The sequence below is a fragment of the Scyliorhinus torazame genome, chromosome 4 (genome assembly GCF_047496885.1).
Source record: "Scyliorhinus torazame isolate Kashiwa2021f chromosome 4, sScyTor2.1, whole genome shotgun sequence".
In the NCBI taxonomy this organism is placed as follows: domain Eukaryota; kingdom Metazoa; phylum Chordata; class Chondrichthyes; order Carcharhiniformes; family Scyliorhinidae; genus Scyliorhinus; species Scyliorhinus torazame.
In genome coordinates, this window is record NC_092710.1 from 234,818,098 (window position 1) to 234,835,052 (window position 16,955).

General features: G+C 45.4%; 1 protein-coding gene across 3 annotated transcripts in view; it reads left to right on the forward strand.

Moving 5' to 3' along the window:
* clu (clusterin) overlaps positions 1-16,955 on the forward strand; it is an 84,644-nt gene that overhangs the window by 30,737 nt on the left and 36,952 nt on the right. For 2 of the 3 annotated variants that reach the window (XM_072499489.1, XM_072499490.1), the window contains exons 2-3: positions 4,514-4,633; positions 6,858-7,006. In XM_072499489.1, the coding sequence (XP_072355590.1) occupies positions 4,546-4,633; positions 6,858-7,006 (237 nt within the window). In that variant the 5' untranslated portion in view covers positions 4,514-4,545. Of the gene's footprint in view, positions 1-1,409; positions 1,429-4,513; positions 4,634-6,857; positions 7,007-16,955 lie in introns of those variants that run through there. The other variant, XM_072499491.1, reaches the window with a different exon arrangement.

The window sequence follows — 16,955 nt, forward strand, 5'->3', positions numbered from 1 at the left end:
GCGTGGGTTTCCTCCGGATGCTCCGGTTTCCTCCCGCAAGTCCCGAAAGACTAAATGTTAGGTGATTTGAACATTCTGAATTCTCCCTCTTTGTACGCTTACAGGCGCTGGATTGTGGCAACTAGGGGCTTTTCACAGTAACTTCATTGCAGTGTTAATGTAAGCCTACTTGTGACAATGAAGATTAATAAAAAAATTATTTTAAAAATTAATCACCAATTAAGTCCAATCTCCGAACCTTTAATGGAAAAGATCCCCTGTTGAACGGTCACCCGTGATCTAACCGCCTCCCCAACGAGTGGTCATGCGGGCGCCATTTAGTACACCGATTTTTAAAACGTGGCTGTTTAATGATCAATGTTTAGAGGCCGTGTGTTTGCTAGCCGCAGCCCCTTTTGTCTGCGGCAAGAGTCCAGAAAGGAGTGTTCTGGGCAGGTTTAGCACAGTGGGCTAAACAGCTGGCTTGTAATGCAGAACAAGGCCAGCAGCGCGGGTTCAATTCCCGTACCGGCCTCCCCGAACAGACGCCGGAATGTGACGACTAGGGGCTTTTCACAGTAATTTCATTGAAGCCTACTTATGACAATAAGCAATTATTATTATTCACTCACTCTTCGACCATGTCCTGCGGCTGGGAACTGCAGGTAGGGGAGAGAGTGCGAGTTGGCTCAGATGCTGGTAACTTCACTATACTGTTGCCTGTTTCCTGTTTGGAGGCTGTGTGTTTGTCAGCCGCTATCCCTTTTGTCTGCAGTGGGAGTCCGGAATGGGGTACTTTCCCTCTCCTCCGCCATGCTCTGTGTCAGTGTGACTTTCTGGCTGGTCTGCTGCTGGGAGCTGTGGAAGGGGGAGGGAGCAGTGAATTGATTCGGGATGTTGGTACCTTCTTTGCACTATTGTTTGGTTCTTGTTTAATATGTGGGTTTTTTTGAGTAATCACACTGTTAAGGTTTTGCTTGCATGTGTGTATAGCACAGTGCCATTTCCACGGTGCCGTTTCCTTGTACTTTTATGGTTGTTATGATAAATGAACTGTTATTAAACTAAAATATTCTAACTGGCTACAGGTTGTGTGTGCTCTGAGCTCGTGCCGAGTTGCTGCAAGACTGTTTGATGGCTGTGTTTTCAGCTTCTGAATCCTGGGAAGGCTGTGAACAAGCCTATTACCAGTCTGAAGATGGGGACGAGGCACTTTCTCACTCCTCCGCTATGGTTTGAGTTACGGTGGCCCAGGTTCTGACTTCCTGTTTTGCAATTCTGCTACTGGAAGCTGTCAGAGGGGGAGAGAGAGGAGGAAGGACTAACTGTTACTAAAATGCCTAGGGCTGTGTTTCTGCTTGCAGCTGCCCTTCTGCCTCTTTGATCTAGAGTGAGGCAAGAGGAGGATTTTGGCTGGTCTACTTACTGCTGGACTAAAGATTGAAGAGGGTTTGCTCCTGCAGTTTATTGATATATTCACTGGAATATTTTGTTTATTGACTTTTGACTGTTTACTGACTTGTCTGGAACTGTCTGTTACTTGTTAATGAGACCAGATGCCAGTACTGCAGTAGTGGAGGGGCGGTGGCCAGGTTCAACTGTGCAACTCGGAGGTTGTGTCGGAGTGCCTTAATAGATGGTGTCCAGGCAACATTTCCAGTTGATGTCTGGGGTACAAGAACTGGGGTTCGTTGCCCAGGAGCTGCTGCTGCAACTGGGGATGCGTGTGCAGGGCATAGCTGGGGACGTGAAGGTTGGGAGGCCTGGGGGGACCTGTGGTCTGGGATGGAGGCCATAGCTGATTGCCAGTCTCAGCCCCTCCAATTCCTTACAGCTAACGCATTATGGATGAAATTGTGCAAACCAACCCGCAGAGATTCCCCTCACGGTGCTGCTGGCAGGCCAGATGCCAGGAAAGGCAGCGGCAGCAGGGTAGATAGATGCCCAGGTGGGGCGCACATGCAAGGCCCCGCCACACAACCGAAGGACCTGGCATCCAACAGGCCGGGGGGGGGGGGGGGGGCGCTAGCGATGGCCAAGGAGTACAGATGTCACTGCTCTTTCAAACTGATGTCGGATAGCTTGTGCCGCCTCAACAATGAGACGATGCGGCATCTATGCCATATCCTTGTGGACTTGTCACCACATGGAGGAGGAGGATACCTGCTCCCGGTGGCCGTCAAGGTCACCGCAGCGTTATGGCGGCATAGTGGTGCAGTGGTTAGCACTGCGCTTCACCTCACGGTGGCGAGAATCCGATTTGATCCCGGCCTTGAGTCACTGTCCATGTTCAGTTTGCATATTCTCCCCGAGTCTGCGTGGGTCTCACCCCCACAACCCAAAGATGTGCAGAGTAGGAGGCCATTCCAAATTGCTCCTTAATTGGAAAAAAAATTAATTGGGTACTTAAATTTATTTAAAAAGGTCACCACAGCCTTGAACATCTACGCCTCAGGATTATTCCAGGGCTCGAGCAGGGGGGTTATATGGCATCTCCCAGCCAATGACCTATAAGTGCATCCGTGAAGTCACGGATGTCCTCTTTGCCCAGGCAGCTGACTACATAAACATTGAGCTGGACCAAACCCACCAAGGTGCCTGGGAGTAGGATTCTCTGTCATCGTCAGAATGCTCCAGGTCCGGGGGTAATAGATAGCATGCATGTTGCCTTGACTACACCAGATGCAGGGAGCGATGGCCTCACCAGCTGTCTCATTCTAATATGCAAATTTGCAAAATAGTAATCCCAGCCAAAATGGGCGACATTCAGATCGTGACATCGCAAGAGACCATGTTAGATCGCGGGAGGCGCAGTGAGCCGGATAGATCCCAATAGAGGGAGCCCCCAGCTTCAACCGGCTGCACCACGCCGCCTTTCGGGCGCAACGTGGCCAGTAGATCGCATCCACTGATTTCTGCATTTTGGCGACATCAGCAAGTGACTGAGGGAAATGGCATCATCACCTATGGGCTAGCATATGCCACCATGGCAATTAGTAGTTACAGCAGTTTGGCAACAGGTACCAGCACAGAAAATGAGAACATATCATAACCACTTCATACGCAGCACGAGTGCCAGAAACTGCCTCTCACGGATTTGTCTCTTTGACCATCCGCTATGAAGATACCACACCCTCAACGGATTTAACTTGCCGCATGTCCATCATCCTATGTAGATGGAAGGGTGCCAATGGTGTGTGCACGATTGGGCATTCCCTTTTTTTGAATCTGTTTCTGTGTTCTCTGGTCCTGTCAATAATGGCTGGATTATCTGGTCCCCCTCAGCCCCGTGTGTTTCATGGCAGCGTGCTGTTCGCTGGCAACAGAATTCTCAACTTTCACCGCTTAGAACATAGAACATAGAACATTACAGCGCAGTACAGGCCCTTCGGCCCGCGATGTTGCGCCGACCTGTGAAACCACTCTAAAGCCCATCTACACTATTCCTTTATCGTCCATATGTCTATCCAATGACCATTTGAATGCCCTTAGTGTTGGCGAGTCGACTACTGTTACAGGCAGGGCATTCTACGCCCTTACTACTCTGAGTAAAGAATCTACCTCTGTCTTATATCTATCACCCCTCAATTTAAAGCTATGTCCCCTCGTGCTAGACATCACCATCCTTGTCAGTGATATTTCCCATTGGAGCTACCCCATGCCATTGGGAAACCGATGGACAGGGGTGTGCTGCCTGTGGGGACAGAGAACCCCAACAGCTGGATAATTCAAGCCCTTATGTTGGTGTACAATACTTTGGAGATAGCCGATGCAGGACTGATGAGAAAGCCTTCCGCGACATAGCTGAGATGAACAGACGCAAGAATTCCCCAGTTGTTAATTTCTCCACAGTTTTCACTCTCTAAATGTAAGCTTGGAATAAAAGCTTATAAATGATTGCCAGTGTTGGAAACTGAGAACCGGATTCCTGTTAGTGTTTACAATCACAAAATAAGGTCAATGCTCAGGAGATAGCTGTTCATAAATCAAGCTGCACACCAACATTTTCAAGTATTAACAAAATCCAAAAAGCTCATGCTCCAGCAAGAGATCACAGTAAGGAACAAGTCAAAACCACAAGACAGCTCACTAAATGTCTACCAAGTTATTAGACATTGAATCGGTGGACCACTATTATGAAAAAATCCACACCCTCCTCACTGGAAAAGAATTAAACAAAAGGGACCAGGTTTCCACCCTACCACCAGCACAGGCTCTGACAGATTCTTTCCACCTCTGTGGCATAGATTTCTTTGTTTTTAGTTCACAATGTGCAATTATTAAATTGATTGCTTGTCGACTTGAATACAAATGTGAATCAGTTTCTTCTCTGCTCTGCCATCACGATGATATGAAGATATAATAACACGGAATGGTCGTTTGCGTGCAGACTTGCCAATTTTTAAAAGTGACAGGCCACTGACTAAAGCAAAATTATATCCATCCTGCTGTCTTTGAAACAAGTTCATTTTGGGCCTCGCCATGTTTCCTGAGCTTTCCATTGTAATACAGTCATCATTCTTCTCTCTTTCAGACTGAGAATTTTCAAGCCCCATTGAGAGAGAAATGAGGAACATTATGCTCACCGTGTGGCTCGTTCTCCTGCTTGCCGTGAGTGAAAGTCTGCAGCAGGTTCCACCAGAGAAACTCATAAGTGAGTGGCATTCTTCATTTCAGAGTGAATTGATGATTGTGAAAGTCCCTAAAGTAAATACTTTTGTTTATTACTAGCAGTGTTTGCTAGTTTAATAAGATATTGTAGCCTCCAGTTATGGTGCTGTCACAGCAAATTTCCATTAGCAGACACTATGTTACTCAACCTTCTTCTGTTTTCTCTTAATCTTCTGCTGTTAAAATTACGGTAAAGTTTAAAAATTGGTATTTCAATCCGCAGCAGAATGATATTGTTAATCACGTTATCGTGCATTTAATGTATAGAAAAGTTAAAGTATTTTTAGAGTTTTATGCCTTGAATATATCAGTGGCTATGCTGAGTTCTTTCAGCAGTGCACTTCCAGAACACGTCAAAACGTGCATCATGTGGGCGGCAGGGTGGCTCTGTGTTTAACACTGCTGCCTACAGCGCTGAGGACCCGGGTTTGATCCCGGTCCTGGGTCACTGTCTGTGTGGAGTTTGCATATTCTCCCCGTGCCTGCGTGGGCTTCGCCCCCACAACCGAAAGATGTGCAGGGTAGGTGGATCGGCCATGCTAAATTGCCCCTTAATTGGAAAAAAGAAATTGGGTACTCTGAATTTTTTACTTTCAATGTGCAAGGTAAGAATTTCCAATTCCAAACATGATCACTGTCTCCTTATGTTAATGGTAAGTGATGTTCTTATTTATGTTTGTGATAAAGAGCAAGTTGTAGATGTGTGGCCTTCTTTCTTTCCCTTATTGGAAATAGCAAGTGTGTATTTCGCAGCCAAGATTTTCTGCCTTCGCTTCTCCATTAAATGGGCAGAACGGGTAGATGGGGGTCACAAAATTGGGAAGACTCACTCTGCTATCTCTGCTCATTTTCTGCACCAAGTGAACTTCCTGTCAAAAGTGATGGCAATGTGCAATTTGTCCTTTCCCATATTGGTGGGACAAAGCAGAAATGATCTACTGATGGGAAAAATCTCCTGGTAAATTTGTGAAAAACAATGGCCGGGATTCTCCCCCCACTGGCGAGCGGGCTGTACCGGCACCAAAGAGTGGCGTGACCACTCCAGCGTTGGGCCGCCCGGAAGTTGTGGTATCCTCCGCACTTCCGGGGGCAAGGCCAGCGCTAGAGTGGTTGGCGCCGCGTCAACCGGTGCCGAACATTCTCTCCATGTTTGCGTGGGTTTCGCCCCCACAGTCCAAAGATGTGCAGGGTAGGTGGATTGACTATGCTAAATTGCCCCTTAATTGGAAAAAATGAATTGGGTACTCAGAAATTTAGAAAAAATAAGAAAAGATACTCCCTGAAGCCAGGATCCAGGACAATTGAGGGGATGGAGGGTTTGTATTCTGAGGAGCAATTATATAAATTGGATAAATTCCCTCTGGAAAAGAGAGGGGTACTGTTTTTAGAATTCTAAAGGGATTAGATGATGTAAAGCATGACTAGTCATCACCTTGTCCAGAAAAGTAGAAGCACAGTAGATAGAGGGACTTCAAATCTGTAGTCAGCAAGTGGTAAATGTATGGAACTAGCGCTCTCAGGAGACAGTTGGTGTTGATTTATTCAAATGCTAACTAAATCTTTTTCAGAAGTTAATATTTTGGGTTACAATAAACCAGTAAATTGAGACATGATATGTGAAGCATACAGGAACTGGTGACTGTGGATCTAATGGGGTTTCCATTGTCTCACATCTGTTGCGGACTAATAGAGATCGACTGTTAGGATTAGTCAATGATTCCATCATTATTGCATCATGCAATGGCCAAGACTGTAGAAGGTGAATTAGATGGACAGCATTATTTGCTCATCTAACAATTCCTCATATTTATCATAAAATCAGAGTTGAACTGATGTCTCTGAGTAAATTTCACAGCTAAACAGAGCATAAACAAAGGTCCCAGTTTTGGTCTGGATTTATGTTGAGATAGCAAATCTTGTTTTGGGGCGTTGTTAAAATTTGGCTCCAGATTAGGCAGGCAAATAATAGTTTATATTCTTTAGCTGTTAACAGGAAATGTTCAGCTATGGATTGGGCTAATTGTAATAGCTTCCCTGTCAAACAGACTGAACAATTCATGCATAAAGCATAGCCACTTAGAGGCAGGTTCTCATGGGATTACATAGTTAAGAGGGAAAAATTAGTACACTGGGGAGAGAGAAGCAAGTCATTTACCAGCAATAGAGGGATACCTATATCATTTTGAGGTAATGTTATATTTTTACAGCGCTGTCGATAGAGGGACAAAAATATCTGAATAAACAGATCGAAAATGCTATCGATGGAGCAAAGGTTATGAAATCTATTGCAGATAAAGGTGATCAACAACACCAGGAGTATCTACAGCGTTTGGAACAAATCAGCAAGCAAAAGGAGGTATGGTGCTATGCTCTTCTGGTTTCTGTAGTTGTATTACTTTTAGCATGGCTCCAATTTCAACCTGCCCTGGGAATGGGTGAGTTTGGGTTGGGCGCCTGTTTTACACCCCATCAAATTCAATGGAAAGTAAAACCAAGCAAGTGAGGATAAAATTGGGGTTAAAGTTCAATCTAATCTCAGCGAAAAATGCCCTACATATACTCAGAATGTGAGCACCAGGCACTGAACATGAGTGTGAATATTTCTGTGAATTATGCACATGAAATTCCTGTTCACCCATTTTTATGCCAACAGAAGAAATCCTGGAAATATGGCATTATTGCCATTTACTCTCTGTTTTTCCCCCCGGAAATTTCTGTTAGCCTTACAACCCTGCTCTCCTCCAACTTCAGCTTCTTGTGCAATCAAGTATATTTCATATCGTCATTACCAGCCATTCCTTCACTTGCCTAGGTACTAGACTGTGGATTCATCTTCCTGACCTTCTCCACACTCCTTAGAATCTCTTCTTACCAAACATTTAGTCACTTGACCTAATACTTGTTTTGGAAGCTCAGTGTCACATTTTATGTAATAACGTTCTTATGCAGCACCTGGAACACTTTACAAGGTGAAAAGTACTATATAAATGCAAGTTGATTTTCCATGGCTGGTCAGACAAACTTATGGCAGGTGAGATGATAAACCCCTGTGAGAAAGCACCCCCTTTGAGTTTTGAAAATTAGGATTTTGGCTATCCAAAAGGACTTCAAATTTGTGATAAAAACGGGGAATGCTGGAAATACTCCGAGGGCCTGGCATCATTCGTGGAGAAAGACTGAAATGATAATTCTGTTTCTGTCTCCACACATGCTTCCAGGCCTATTGAGCATTTTCTAAATTCTCTTTAATTTCAGCTTTCCAACATCAGCAGATGTTTGCTTTTTATAAATAAGTAAATATACTCAACCCTATCCAGTCTTTTCCTGCTGATTCCACTGTGCATTTATTTCTGACATTTGAGTTTGTGCCCTTTCAGTCTTCACATTGAGAGACCGTGCCATTGCTGAATCATTCTAAACCAGGGGCTCCTAAACCGTGGGCTGCAACCCCAGTTGGGAGGTGGGACATGAGGTCGTAAGCGATGAGGCAACTATGGAGACGTTGGAGTGGAGATTGAGATTTGACAGCACTGGAATTGGCTGCACTTTTGAATGTGCAGAATTTTTCAAATGAGCTAATGAAAAAAACATGAGCACTGAGGCCTGGTCAGTGACATCAACAGAGCCTGCAGAATGGTAGATGTCTTAGTTTGTTTCCTCTATCGCTGCTGTTTTAACCCACAACCAGCTCAACAACTCTTTCCCCCCCCCCCCCCTCCTACCACCTCTGCAATTTTCACTTGGGACACACAAAAATACGGTCACAACAGGAAAATATTGGGAAGCACTGTTCTAAACCTTTCAAGTGAAACAAAGATAATCTTAATCTAAACTTTCTGATGGAGATTATTTTGTAACTGGAATTGACGCATTTATTTAAAGTAAAATACCAATTTCTGAAATCTATATTCTTATTTCTTTCAGTAAAAAATACAGTGGGTGAAATTCGTGTTTAGGAATAGCATGAATTGGGCTTACGGTCAATTGATCACCTGCTTTCTACCCACAGTCAGTGGGTAGAAGTTTGGGGAGCATGTAAAATGGGTTGCTGATTCATGATCACCTGTTTTACGCTGGTAGATGTTACAATCCCATGGAGACCAATAGCTTTTTAAAAAAGGATGAAATTCCATAACCCCATAAGATGCAGGCGCAGAAGTAGGCCATTTGGCCCATCAAGTCTGCTCCACCTTCAATGACATCATGACTGATCTGATACCATAATCCTCAACTCCACTTTTCCCCCTTATCCCCAGAACCCTTGATTCCCCTGTTGCTTAAAAACCTGATTTTCCTCACAACCAATAGAACTACTAGAAGGATAACATTTTATGTTTCAAGTCTTTTACAGTAACAACTAAAATCAATGTAGACCAACACCAAACTAAAGAAAAGGTATATTTGGTTAAATTGACTTAATGCAATCAAGATACAGCTTACAGCCCTTTTCACTGTATACCCCACTTCTGGCGGATGTGTAGAATTATGGGAACAAGTCCAAAATTATTCCTGGCTCTCCAGCGTGGTCCTCCCTGACATGGTAGATTGAGACTTTCACTGTCCTTTTGAAGGTCACTCAACTCAGCGTGAGCCTTCCAGATCCATCTTTCGTCAATAAGACCCACCTGGACAATACTTTATTCTTTAAATCTCCAAAGGCCCGGTGGGTTCTGTCCCCTTCCTTTTCAAACAGAAAGCCAACTGTGAGACGCATCCTTCTCCATTTCTCACTATCGTAGCTGCTTTGCTGATCCACATAGCAGTATCTGCTCTCTCTATGTATTTGTCTGTCTGTCCCTCTCACTCTCTCTCTCTCTGTCAAGAGAGCAGTTAGTTTTTCATTGATTTTAGTATCAAGGTGTGAAAACTGTAATTTGATTTCAATAATTCTCCGATTGAGTTTCTCCCCATGGCAACAAGGTCACATAGGCATTTCTTCAAGTTGGGGTGTTCCTACAATTCTCAATTTTACCTCCATTTAAAGGAGACATTTTAAAACATTACCATCTTGTAAAGTCCAATTCGGAATATTTTGGGCATATGGGGCGTATAATGGGCAGCTGCTCCAAAGTTCAGTTTTCCACCCACACAAAATGAAAATGTTCCATATTTGGAGCAGCACCTCTCGGACTTCATTTAACTCCCAAGAGTCTGACCAGTGGCCCTTTTAGTCTGACCAGTGGCCCTTTTAGTCTGACCAGCGGCCCTTTTAGTCTGACCAGCGGCCCTTTTAGTCTGACCAGCGGCCCTTTTAGTCTGACCAGCGGCCCTTTTAGTCTGACCAGCGGCCCTTTTAGTCTGACCAGTGGCCCTTTTAGTCTGACCAGTGGCCCTTTTAGTCTGACCAGTGGCCCTTTTAGTCTGACCAGTGGCCCTTTTAGTCTGACCAGCGGCCCTTTTAGTCTGACCAGCGGCCCTTTTAGTCTGACCAGCGGCCCTTTTAGTCTGACCAGCGGCCCTTTTAGTCTGACCAGCGGCCCTTTTAGTCTGACCAGCGGCCCTTTTAGTCTGACCAGCGGCCCTTTTAGTCTGACCAGCGGCCCTTTTAGTCTGACCAGCGGCCCTTTTAGTCTGACCAGCAATCCTTTTTTCACCTTCACATTTCCATCATCTCTGGATTGCCAATTGTTCCGATTAATCAATATTCCGAACACCAGAACAAAAGCAAAATACTGCGGATGCTGGAAATCTGAAAAAAAAAAGTGGTGGAAAAATTCAGCAGGCCTGGCAACATCTGTGGCAAGAGATGCTGGAAATCTGAAATAAATACAAAAAGTGGTGGAAAAACTCAGCAGGTCTGGCAACATCTGTGGCAAGAGAAACCGAGTTAACGTTGGCTCTTCAGAGCTCTGGAAAAAAGGAAAGTATCACACAGACTAGAAGCATTAACTCTGTTCTTTGCACAGCTGGGTTACTCCAGCATTTTCTGTTTTTATTACTAACACCAGTGCTCCTCTCAATTTGAATCTCAAATTAACCATTCACTAACCGTTTTAAAATCAAGCCTGAAATCAAGCACGGTATCAAACTCTTAATACATTCAGGGCATCAGAATTATAGAGATATTTTCTTATCTGCCTTTGATTTTTCCTATAAAAGCTTCACTACTTCCTGATATACTACTACTACTACTAATAATAATAATCTTTATTTTCACAAGTAGGCTTACATTAACACTGCAATGTGAAAAGCCCCTAGTCACCACATTTCGGAGCCTGTTCGGGTACAGAGAGGGAGAATTCAGAATGTCCAAATTAACTAACAGCACGTCTTTCGGGACTTGTGAGAGGAAACCGGAGCACCCGGAGGAAACTCACGCAGAAACAGGGAGAACATGCAGACTCCGCACAGTGACCCAAGCCGAGAATCGAACCTGGGACCCTGCCGCAGTGAAGCAACAGTGCTAACCACTGGGCTACCATGTCGCCCTAAAGTCCTTGCCCTATTTTGCTGAGATATGTGTTGCAGAATGGGTGCCATTGACCTCTGTTTCTGCCCCTGTTGATAAACTCAGAATGAGAGCAAGGTCAATGCATTTACATCTATCTGGCACATGACTCTCACAGGTACATCTTGGCTGCCAAATAGAGGAGGGATATGGGAAATTAAAAGCTTCTTCAATTAATGGCTTCTTCAAGAGCAGGGGAAAGTCCAAGCTTCCTGCATTTTTCGAGTCTTCCATGCTAGGACTCCAGCCTGGAATTCTCAGCACCTTCGCCAAACTAAACCTGGTGGCAGGTTTTTTGTATCATCCAATTTTCTGGACAGAAAGGAAACATGAATTAAGGAAATTCCCAAAACGGGAAAGCTCACCTCCTGGATCTGCCTTCTATGTAATGGAACCATTTTCGGGACAAATCTGTGGTGAATTCAAGGTTGAGTCTGCAGGCCTTGGATGTACAACCAACATGTAGAATTTTATTTAGAAGATGAAAACACGATGAACTGCGATGGTAGACTGCCCATTTGCCCACACAAATATGATGACGAGGTCACGCAACCGTTCTCTTTAAATGCTCCTGTCAGCTACAAGTCTGCTTGTGAGGAAACACTAAAAATACACAACATTCCTCTCCCTTTAAATCCAAGTCCCTGACATACTAAACAGAATAACTTTGACAATCAGTTAGCAACATGAACAATCAATCAACAACAGTCAATACATCAGGGGTTCCGGAGGTCCTCGTTCTCGGTGTGGTTGTTGGCGAACGTCCAGCATCTGCAGTTGCTGCAACCTCTGGTGTCTTTGGCTTGGTGTGAATGTCATCAGTGGTTAGCTTTTAAAATTTAGAGTATCCGATTAATTTTTTCTCCAATTAAGGGGCAATTTAGCGTGACCAATCCACCTACCCTGTACTTCTTTGGGTTGTGGGGATGAGACCCACGCAGACACTTGGAGAATGCGGAAACTCCACACGGACAGTGACCTGGGGCTGGGATTGCACGTGGGTCCTTGGTGCTATGAGGCAACAGTGCTAACCACAATGACACGTTGCCGCCCATCAGTGGTTATCTTAACTGGAGTCGACATAATGATCTGAGGCTGACTTGGTATTTAATTCGTAATTGAGGTGCTATTTTCCCCACTTGGTTTGGTTAGTGTCAGGTGTTCGGGAAGGTCGTCTCTTAGCACAGCTGGATTTGGACTCGATCTACCGCTGGTGGATTGATTCTTGTCATCAAAAGTTGATCCACATGCCTTCTCCATGTTACATCTTCCTGGGTTGGTGCGGCGTAGGAGACCGGTCCTGTCTGTGCCAAGATGGAGGCAGGAATCCACTTGTGGTTTTATTTCTTGCCAGAATCTCTTGACCCTAGTGGAAACATGTTTTGCCTTGTATAACCTGATCCTGCTGCTTTTTCTCGACAAGTTATTTTGTCTTGGGTGGTTTTAGTAAATCAAATACTGTGCGTAGTTGACATTTAACCATTAGCAATAACAGAGAAACTTGGCATGTTGAGTGCGCAGTATTCCTCTGTGAGCAGGAATTGACTTAGATGTTTAGACAATGAATGTTGTTCTCTGGTTACCATTTAACAAATGTTTCATTGTCTGTACAAAATGTTCTGCCACCCCATTTGTGGCAGGGTGATGAGGAGCGGATCGGATATGTTGAATTCCGTTCTCCTTCAAATAGTTTATGAACTCTTGAGATATATAGCGTGATTTAATGGAAATGTTTCTAAGTGTGGCGGTGAGCAGGAACTGCCGCGAGCTTCCCGACGCTCGGCCTGGCGAGGCTGTCACCGGTATCAAACGTTCATTTTTCCACTTAATGAGGCTCTTTGGTCTTCACGCCGCAAGTGATCGTCCTGCCGGCTGATTCGCTGGCACTGCGCCCACCAGTACCCCGCTAACAAGTGGAGCAGCACTTAAACCGATCCTGCAGAGAAAACCCACACAGCTCGCAGCCATGCCACCAAGGAGACCAGCCACCGACCTGGCCAGATTGTTGAGCGCGAGTGGAGACCAGACGGGGTGCCCTGTTCACCCAAAAGGCTCGGATAGTCAGCCCCAGGGTAGCCAGTGCTGCCGGGAGAGAGCAACAGCGACCATCAGCTCAGGAACTTCACCAGGAAGACCGGTGCCCAGTGCCGCAAGAAGAGCAACAACCTTCACTCGGCTGCATGTTAGGGTTGGCACTCTCCCTACAAGCATGCGCTTGATACCTCCCAGGACCTTTGCATGCCCTGGCCCAGACTTATTACCGTGCAGGGACAAAGCCCTTGATGGGCAACAATAGAGGTCAGGCTCCTGGGGCACATTCTAGTGAACACTACACAGTTGCTGATATACATCAGGTGAAGGTAGGAATGGCCAGACAAGACAGCAGTCGGAGGTCTGCTGGATCCCAGGACCCAGCTGAATCCCAGTCAGATGCTGAGCCACTGGACCAGGTTCAGTGGAACAGAGCTGATAGGGTGAGATTCAGAGGGAGATATCAGCGACACTCTAGCAAGCTCAAAATCGATTGGAGGAGTCTCAACCCAGAGGCTAAGCTGCAGGAGGTAGCGCTGGCAATATGTGACACCGAGGTCAACACTGCTAGGATGGCGCCCACAGTGGAGAACCTGGTGCATGACATCAGCAGCATAGTGGAGGTGTCCAAGGCATTGCTCCGTGATGGCTATGGCTGAGTGCCTCAACAGCATGTACCAGTCACTGGGGGACGTGGACCAATCCCATGTGGACCTTGATGAGGCACTGCGGAGCATGTCCCAGTCTCGGATGGGCATTGCCAAGGCACTCCAGAGCATATCCTGGTCGTTGAGGGAGGTGTCCCAGTTGCAGGTGGGCATTGCCAGGTTGCTTCCGAGCATGTCCCAGTCACAAAGGAGCATCGCTGAGGGCACCAACACAATGCTGCAGACTTTGGGGAGTTGCCAGGGCTGGCAGAGGCAGATGATGGAGGGGCAGCCGGGGTTCGATCCAGCTGTCCCTCCATCTTGAGGTGAACCCCAGGGCCTCTCATTCCCCAGAAGGGACAACCTGCCCGTACGGATAACTCAGTCACGCAAGGTGGAATATAGCTGTGACTCAGGAATTGCTCCTGAAGTCTTGCCTCAAAGCAACATGTCAATAACCTCGGACAGTACTGGGTCGCTTCTGGTATGCTTCTTCACCTGTCCTGTGATTACAAGAGTGCAATCTACTTGCTTGAAATGTTCGCATGAAGGTATGAATGACGATACTTATTTGTGTGTGCTGACAAGAGCAATGCTGACCTCTGCATTCTACCATCTGCCAGTGGTGGTACCTTGGTATGAGGTCCAAAAATCACTGTTAGTGGATGATGGCCCATCAAGAAAGTAAATTTCCTCCCATACAGGAATTCGTAGAACTGTTTTATTCCAAAAAATATTCCTAAGGCAAGTGCGAGTCTGTGTTTATGTGGGGTTTCAGCCGACATCTTGTGAATCCTTGGGCTTGAACTCAACTGTTGATTTCTTTGGCTGCAGTTCCATGGATGCAGCAACTTCCAAAGTTTTCTTTAAGGTCAGGTTGCTTTCGGTTAATACCACTTATGAATAGCTTCGCTCTTTAAACCAGACTAATCTACCTCTGATGGTATTATTTAACACATCCTCAAATTCGCAGAGTTCAGCCGATCTTTTCAGGATAGCTACAAACCGTGTAATCATACATAGAAATATACATAGAAAATAAAAGCAGGAGGAGGCCAGTGGGCCCTTTGAGCCTGGACTGCCCCTTGTGATCATGGCTGATCATCAAGTTCAATACCCTGTTTTCCCCCCTCCCCAATATCCTTAATCCCCTTAGCCCCAAGAGTTATATTTAATTCCTTCTTGAAATTACACAATGTTTTGGTCTCAAACTACTTTCTGTGGTAGTGAATTCACAGATTCACCACTCTCCGGGTGAATACATTTCTCCTTACCTTAGTCCTAAAAGGTGTACCCCTTATGCTCAAACCAGAACCCTTAGTTTGAGACTTCCCCACCATCACGAACATTCTTTCTGAATCTACCCTGTCTAATCCTGTTTGTATTTCACAGGTTTCTATGAGATCCCCTCTCCCTCTTCTAAACTCCAGTGAATATAATCCTAACAGACTTCATCTCTCCTCATATGGCAGTCCCGCTATTCCAGGAATCAGCCTGGTAAACCTTTGCTGCACTCCCTCCATAGCTAGAACATCCCTCCGCCGATAGTAATCTTTATTATTGTCACAAGTAGGCACACACTGTGAAAAGCCCCTAGTCAACACTTTCCGATGCCTGTTCAAGTACAGTCCAAATTACCTAACAGCATGTCTTTTGGGACTTGTGGGAGGAAACCGGAGCACCCAGAGGAAACCCAGACACAGGGAGAACATGCAGACTCCACACAGACGTGACCCAAGCTAGGAATCGAACCTGGGACCCTGGAGCTGTGAAGCAACAGTGCTTCCCTAAGGACATCAAAACTGCACACAATATTCCAGGTGTAGCCTCACCAATGCCCTACACAATTGCAGTAAAACATCCCTTTTCCTATACTCCAATCCTCTCGCTACGAAGGCCAACATACATTTGCCTTCTTTACTGCCTGCTGTACCTGCGCATTTACTTGCAGCGACCGTTGCACAAGGACAGCAAGGTCTCACTGTGTATCCATCTCTCTCAATTTACCTCCATTCAAATAATAATCTGTCTTCGAGAGTGGATAATCATATTTATCCACATTATACTGCATCTGCCATGAATATGTCCACTCACTCAGCCTGTCCAAATCCCGCTGAAGCATCTCTGCATCCTCCTCATATCTCACCCTCCCACTGCAAATTTGGAGATAATACATTTAATTCCCACGTCTGCTCCATTAATATATATGTGAAGTTTGAGGTCCTAGCACAGATTCCTGTGGTACCCCACTAGTTACTGCCTGCCAATCAGGAAAAAGACCCATTTTTTCCAACTTTTTGCTTCCTGTCTGCTAACCAGCTTTTTATCCACCTCAAGGCAATACTCGTAATACCATGTGCTTTAACATTACATAGACATCTACTTTGTGAGACTTTGTCGAACACCTTCTGAAAGTTTAAATAAACCACATCCACCAGTTCTCCCTGGTCAACTCTACTAGTTACATCGTCAAAGAATTCTAGTAGATTTGTCGAGCATGTTTTTCCTTTCGTAAATCCATGTTGACTTTGTCTGATTACAGCACTGCTTTCCAAATGCTGTGCTATGAAATCTTTGATAATGGACTCTTATCAACTTCCCTGCTACCGACGTTAGGCTCACTGGTCTATAGTTCCTTGTTTTCTCTCGACTTCCCTTTTTGAATAGTGGGGTTACATTAGCTACCCTCCAATACCCCTGATTCACCTTCTTCTTGATTGTGTTTATGAAGCTTAAACCTTTCTGCGATGACTAAAAGTTTTGTTGAAGTGGCCCTGCAAAATTTCCACCACTTCAAAGAATCATAGAATCCCTACAATACAGAAAGAGGCCATTCGGCCCATCGAGTCTACACCGACCCTTTGAAAGACCACCTACCCGGGCCCTATAACCTCACCCTAAGGAACAATTTATGTCCAATCCACCTAACCTGCATATCTTTTGACTGTGTGAGGAAACCACAGCACCCAGAGGAAAGCCATACAGACACAGGGAGAAAGTGCAAACTCCAAGTTGCCCAAGGTGGGAATTGAACCCGGGTCCCTGGTGCTGTGATGCAGCAGTGCTAACAACTGCACCACCGTGCCACCCCTTTTCCATGTTTTTGTGCCTGGCTTTTCCAGCTGTACCAGACTCCTAAGGAGGTTTAATGTTTACCCCCCATTATGCTCAGGACCGTT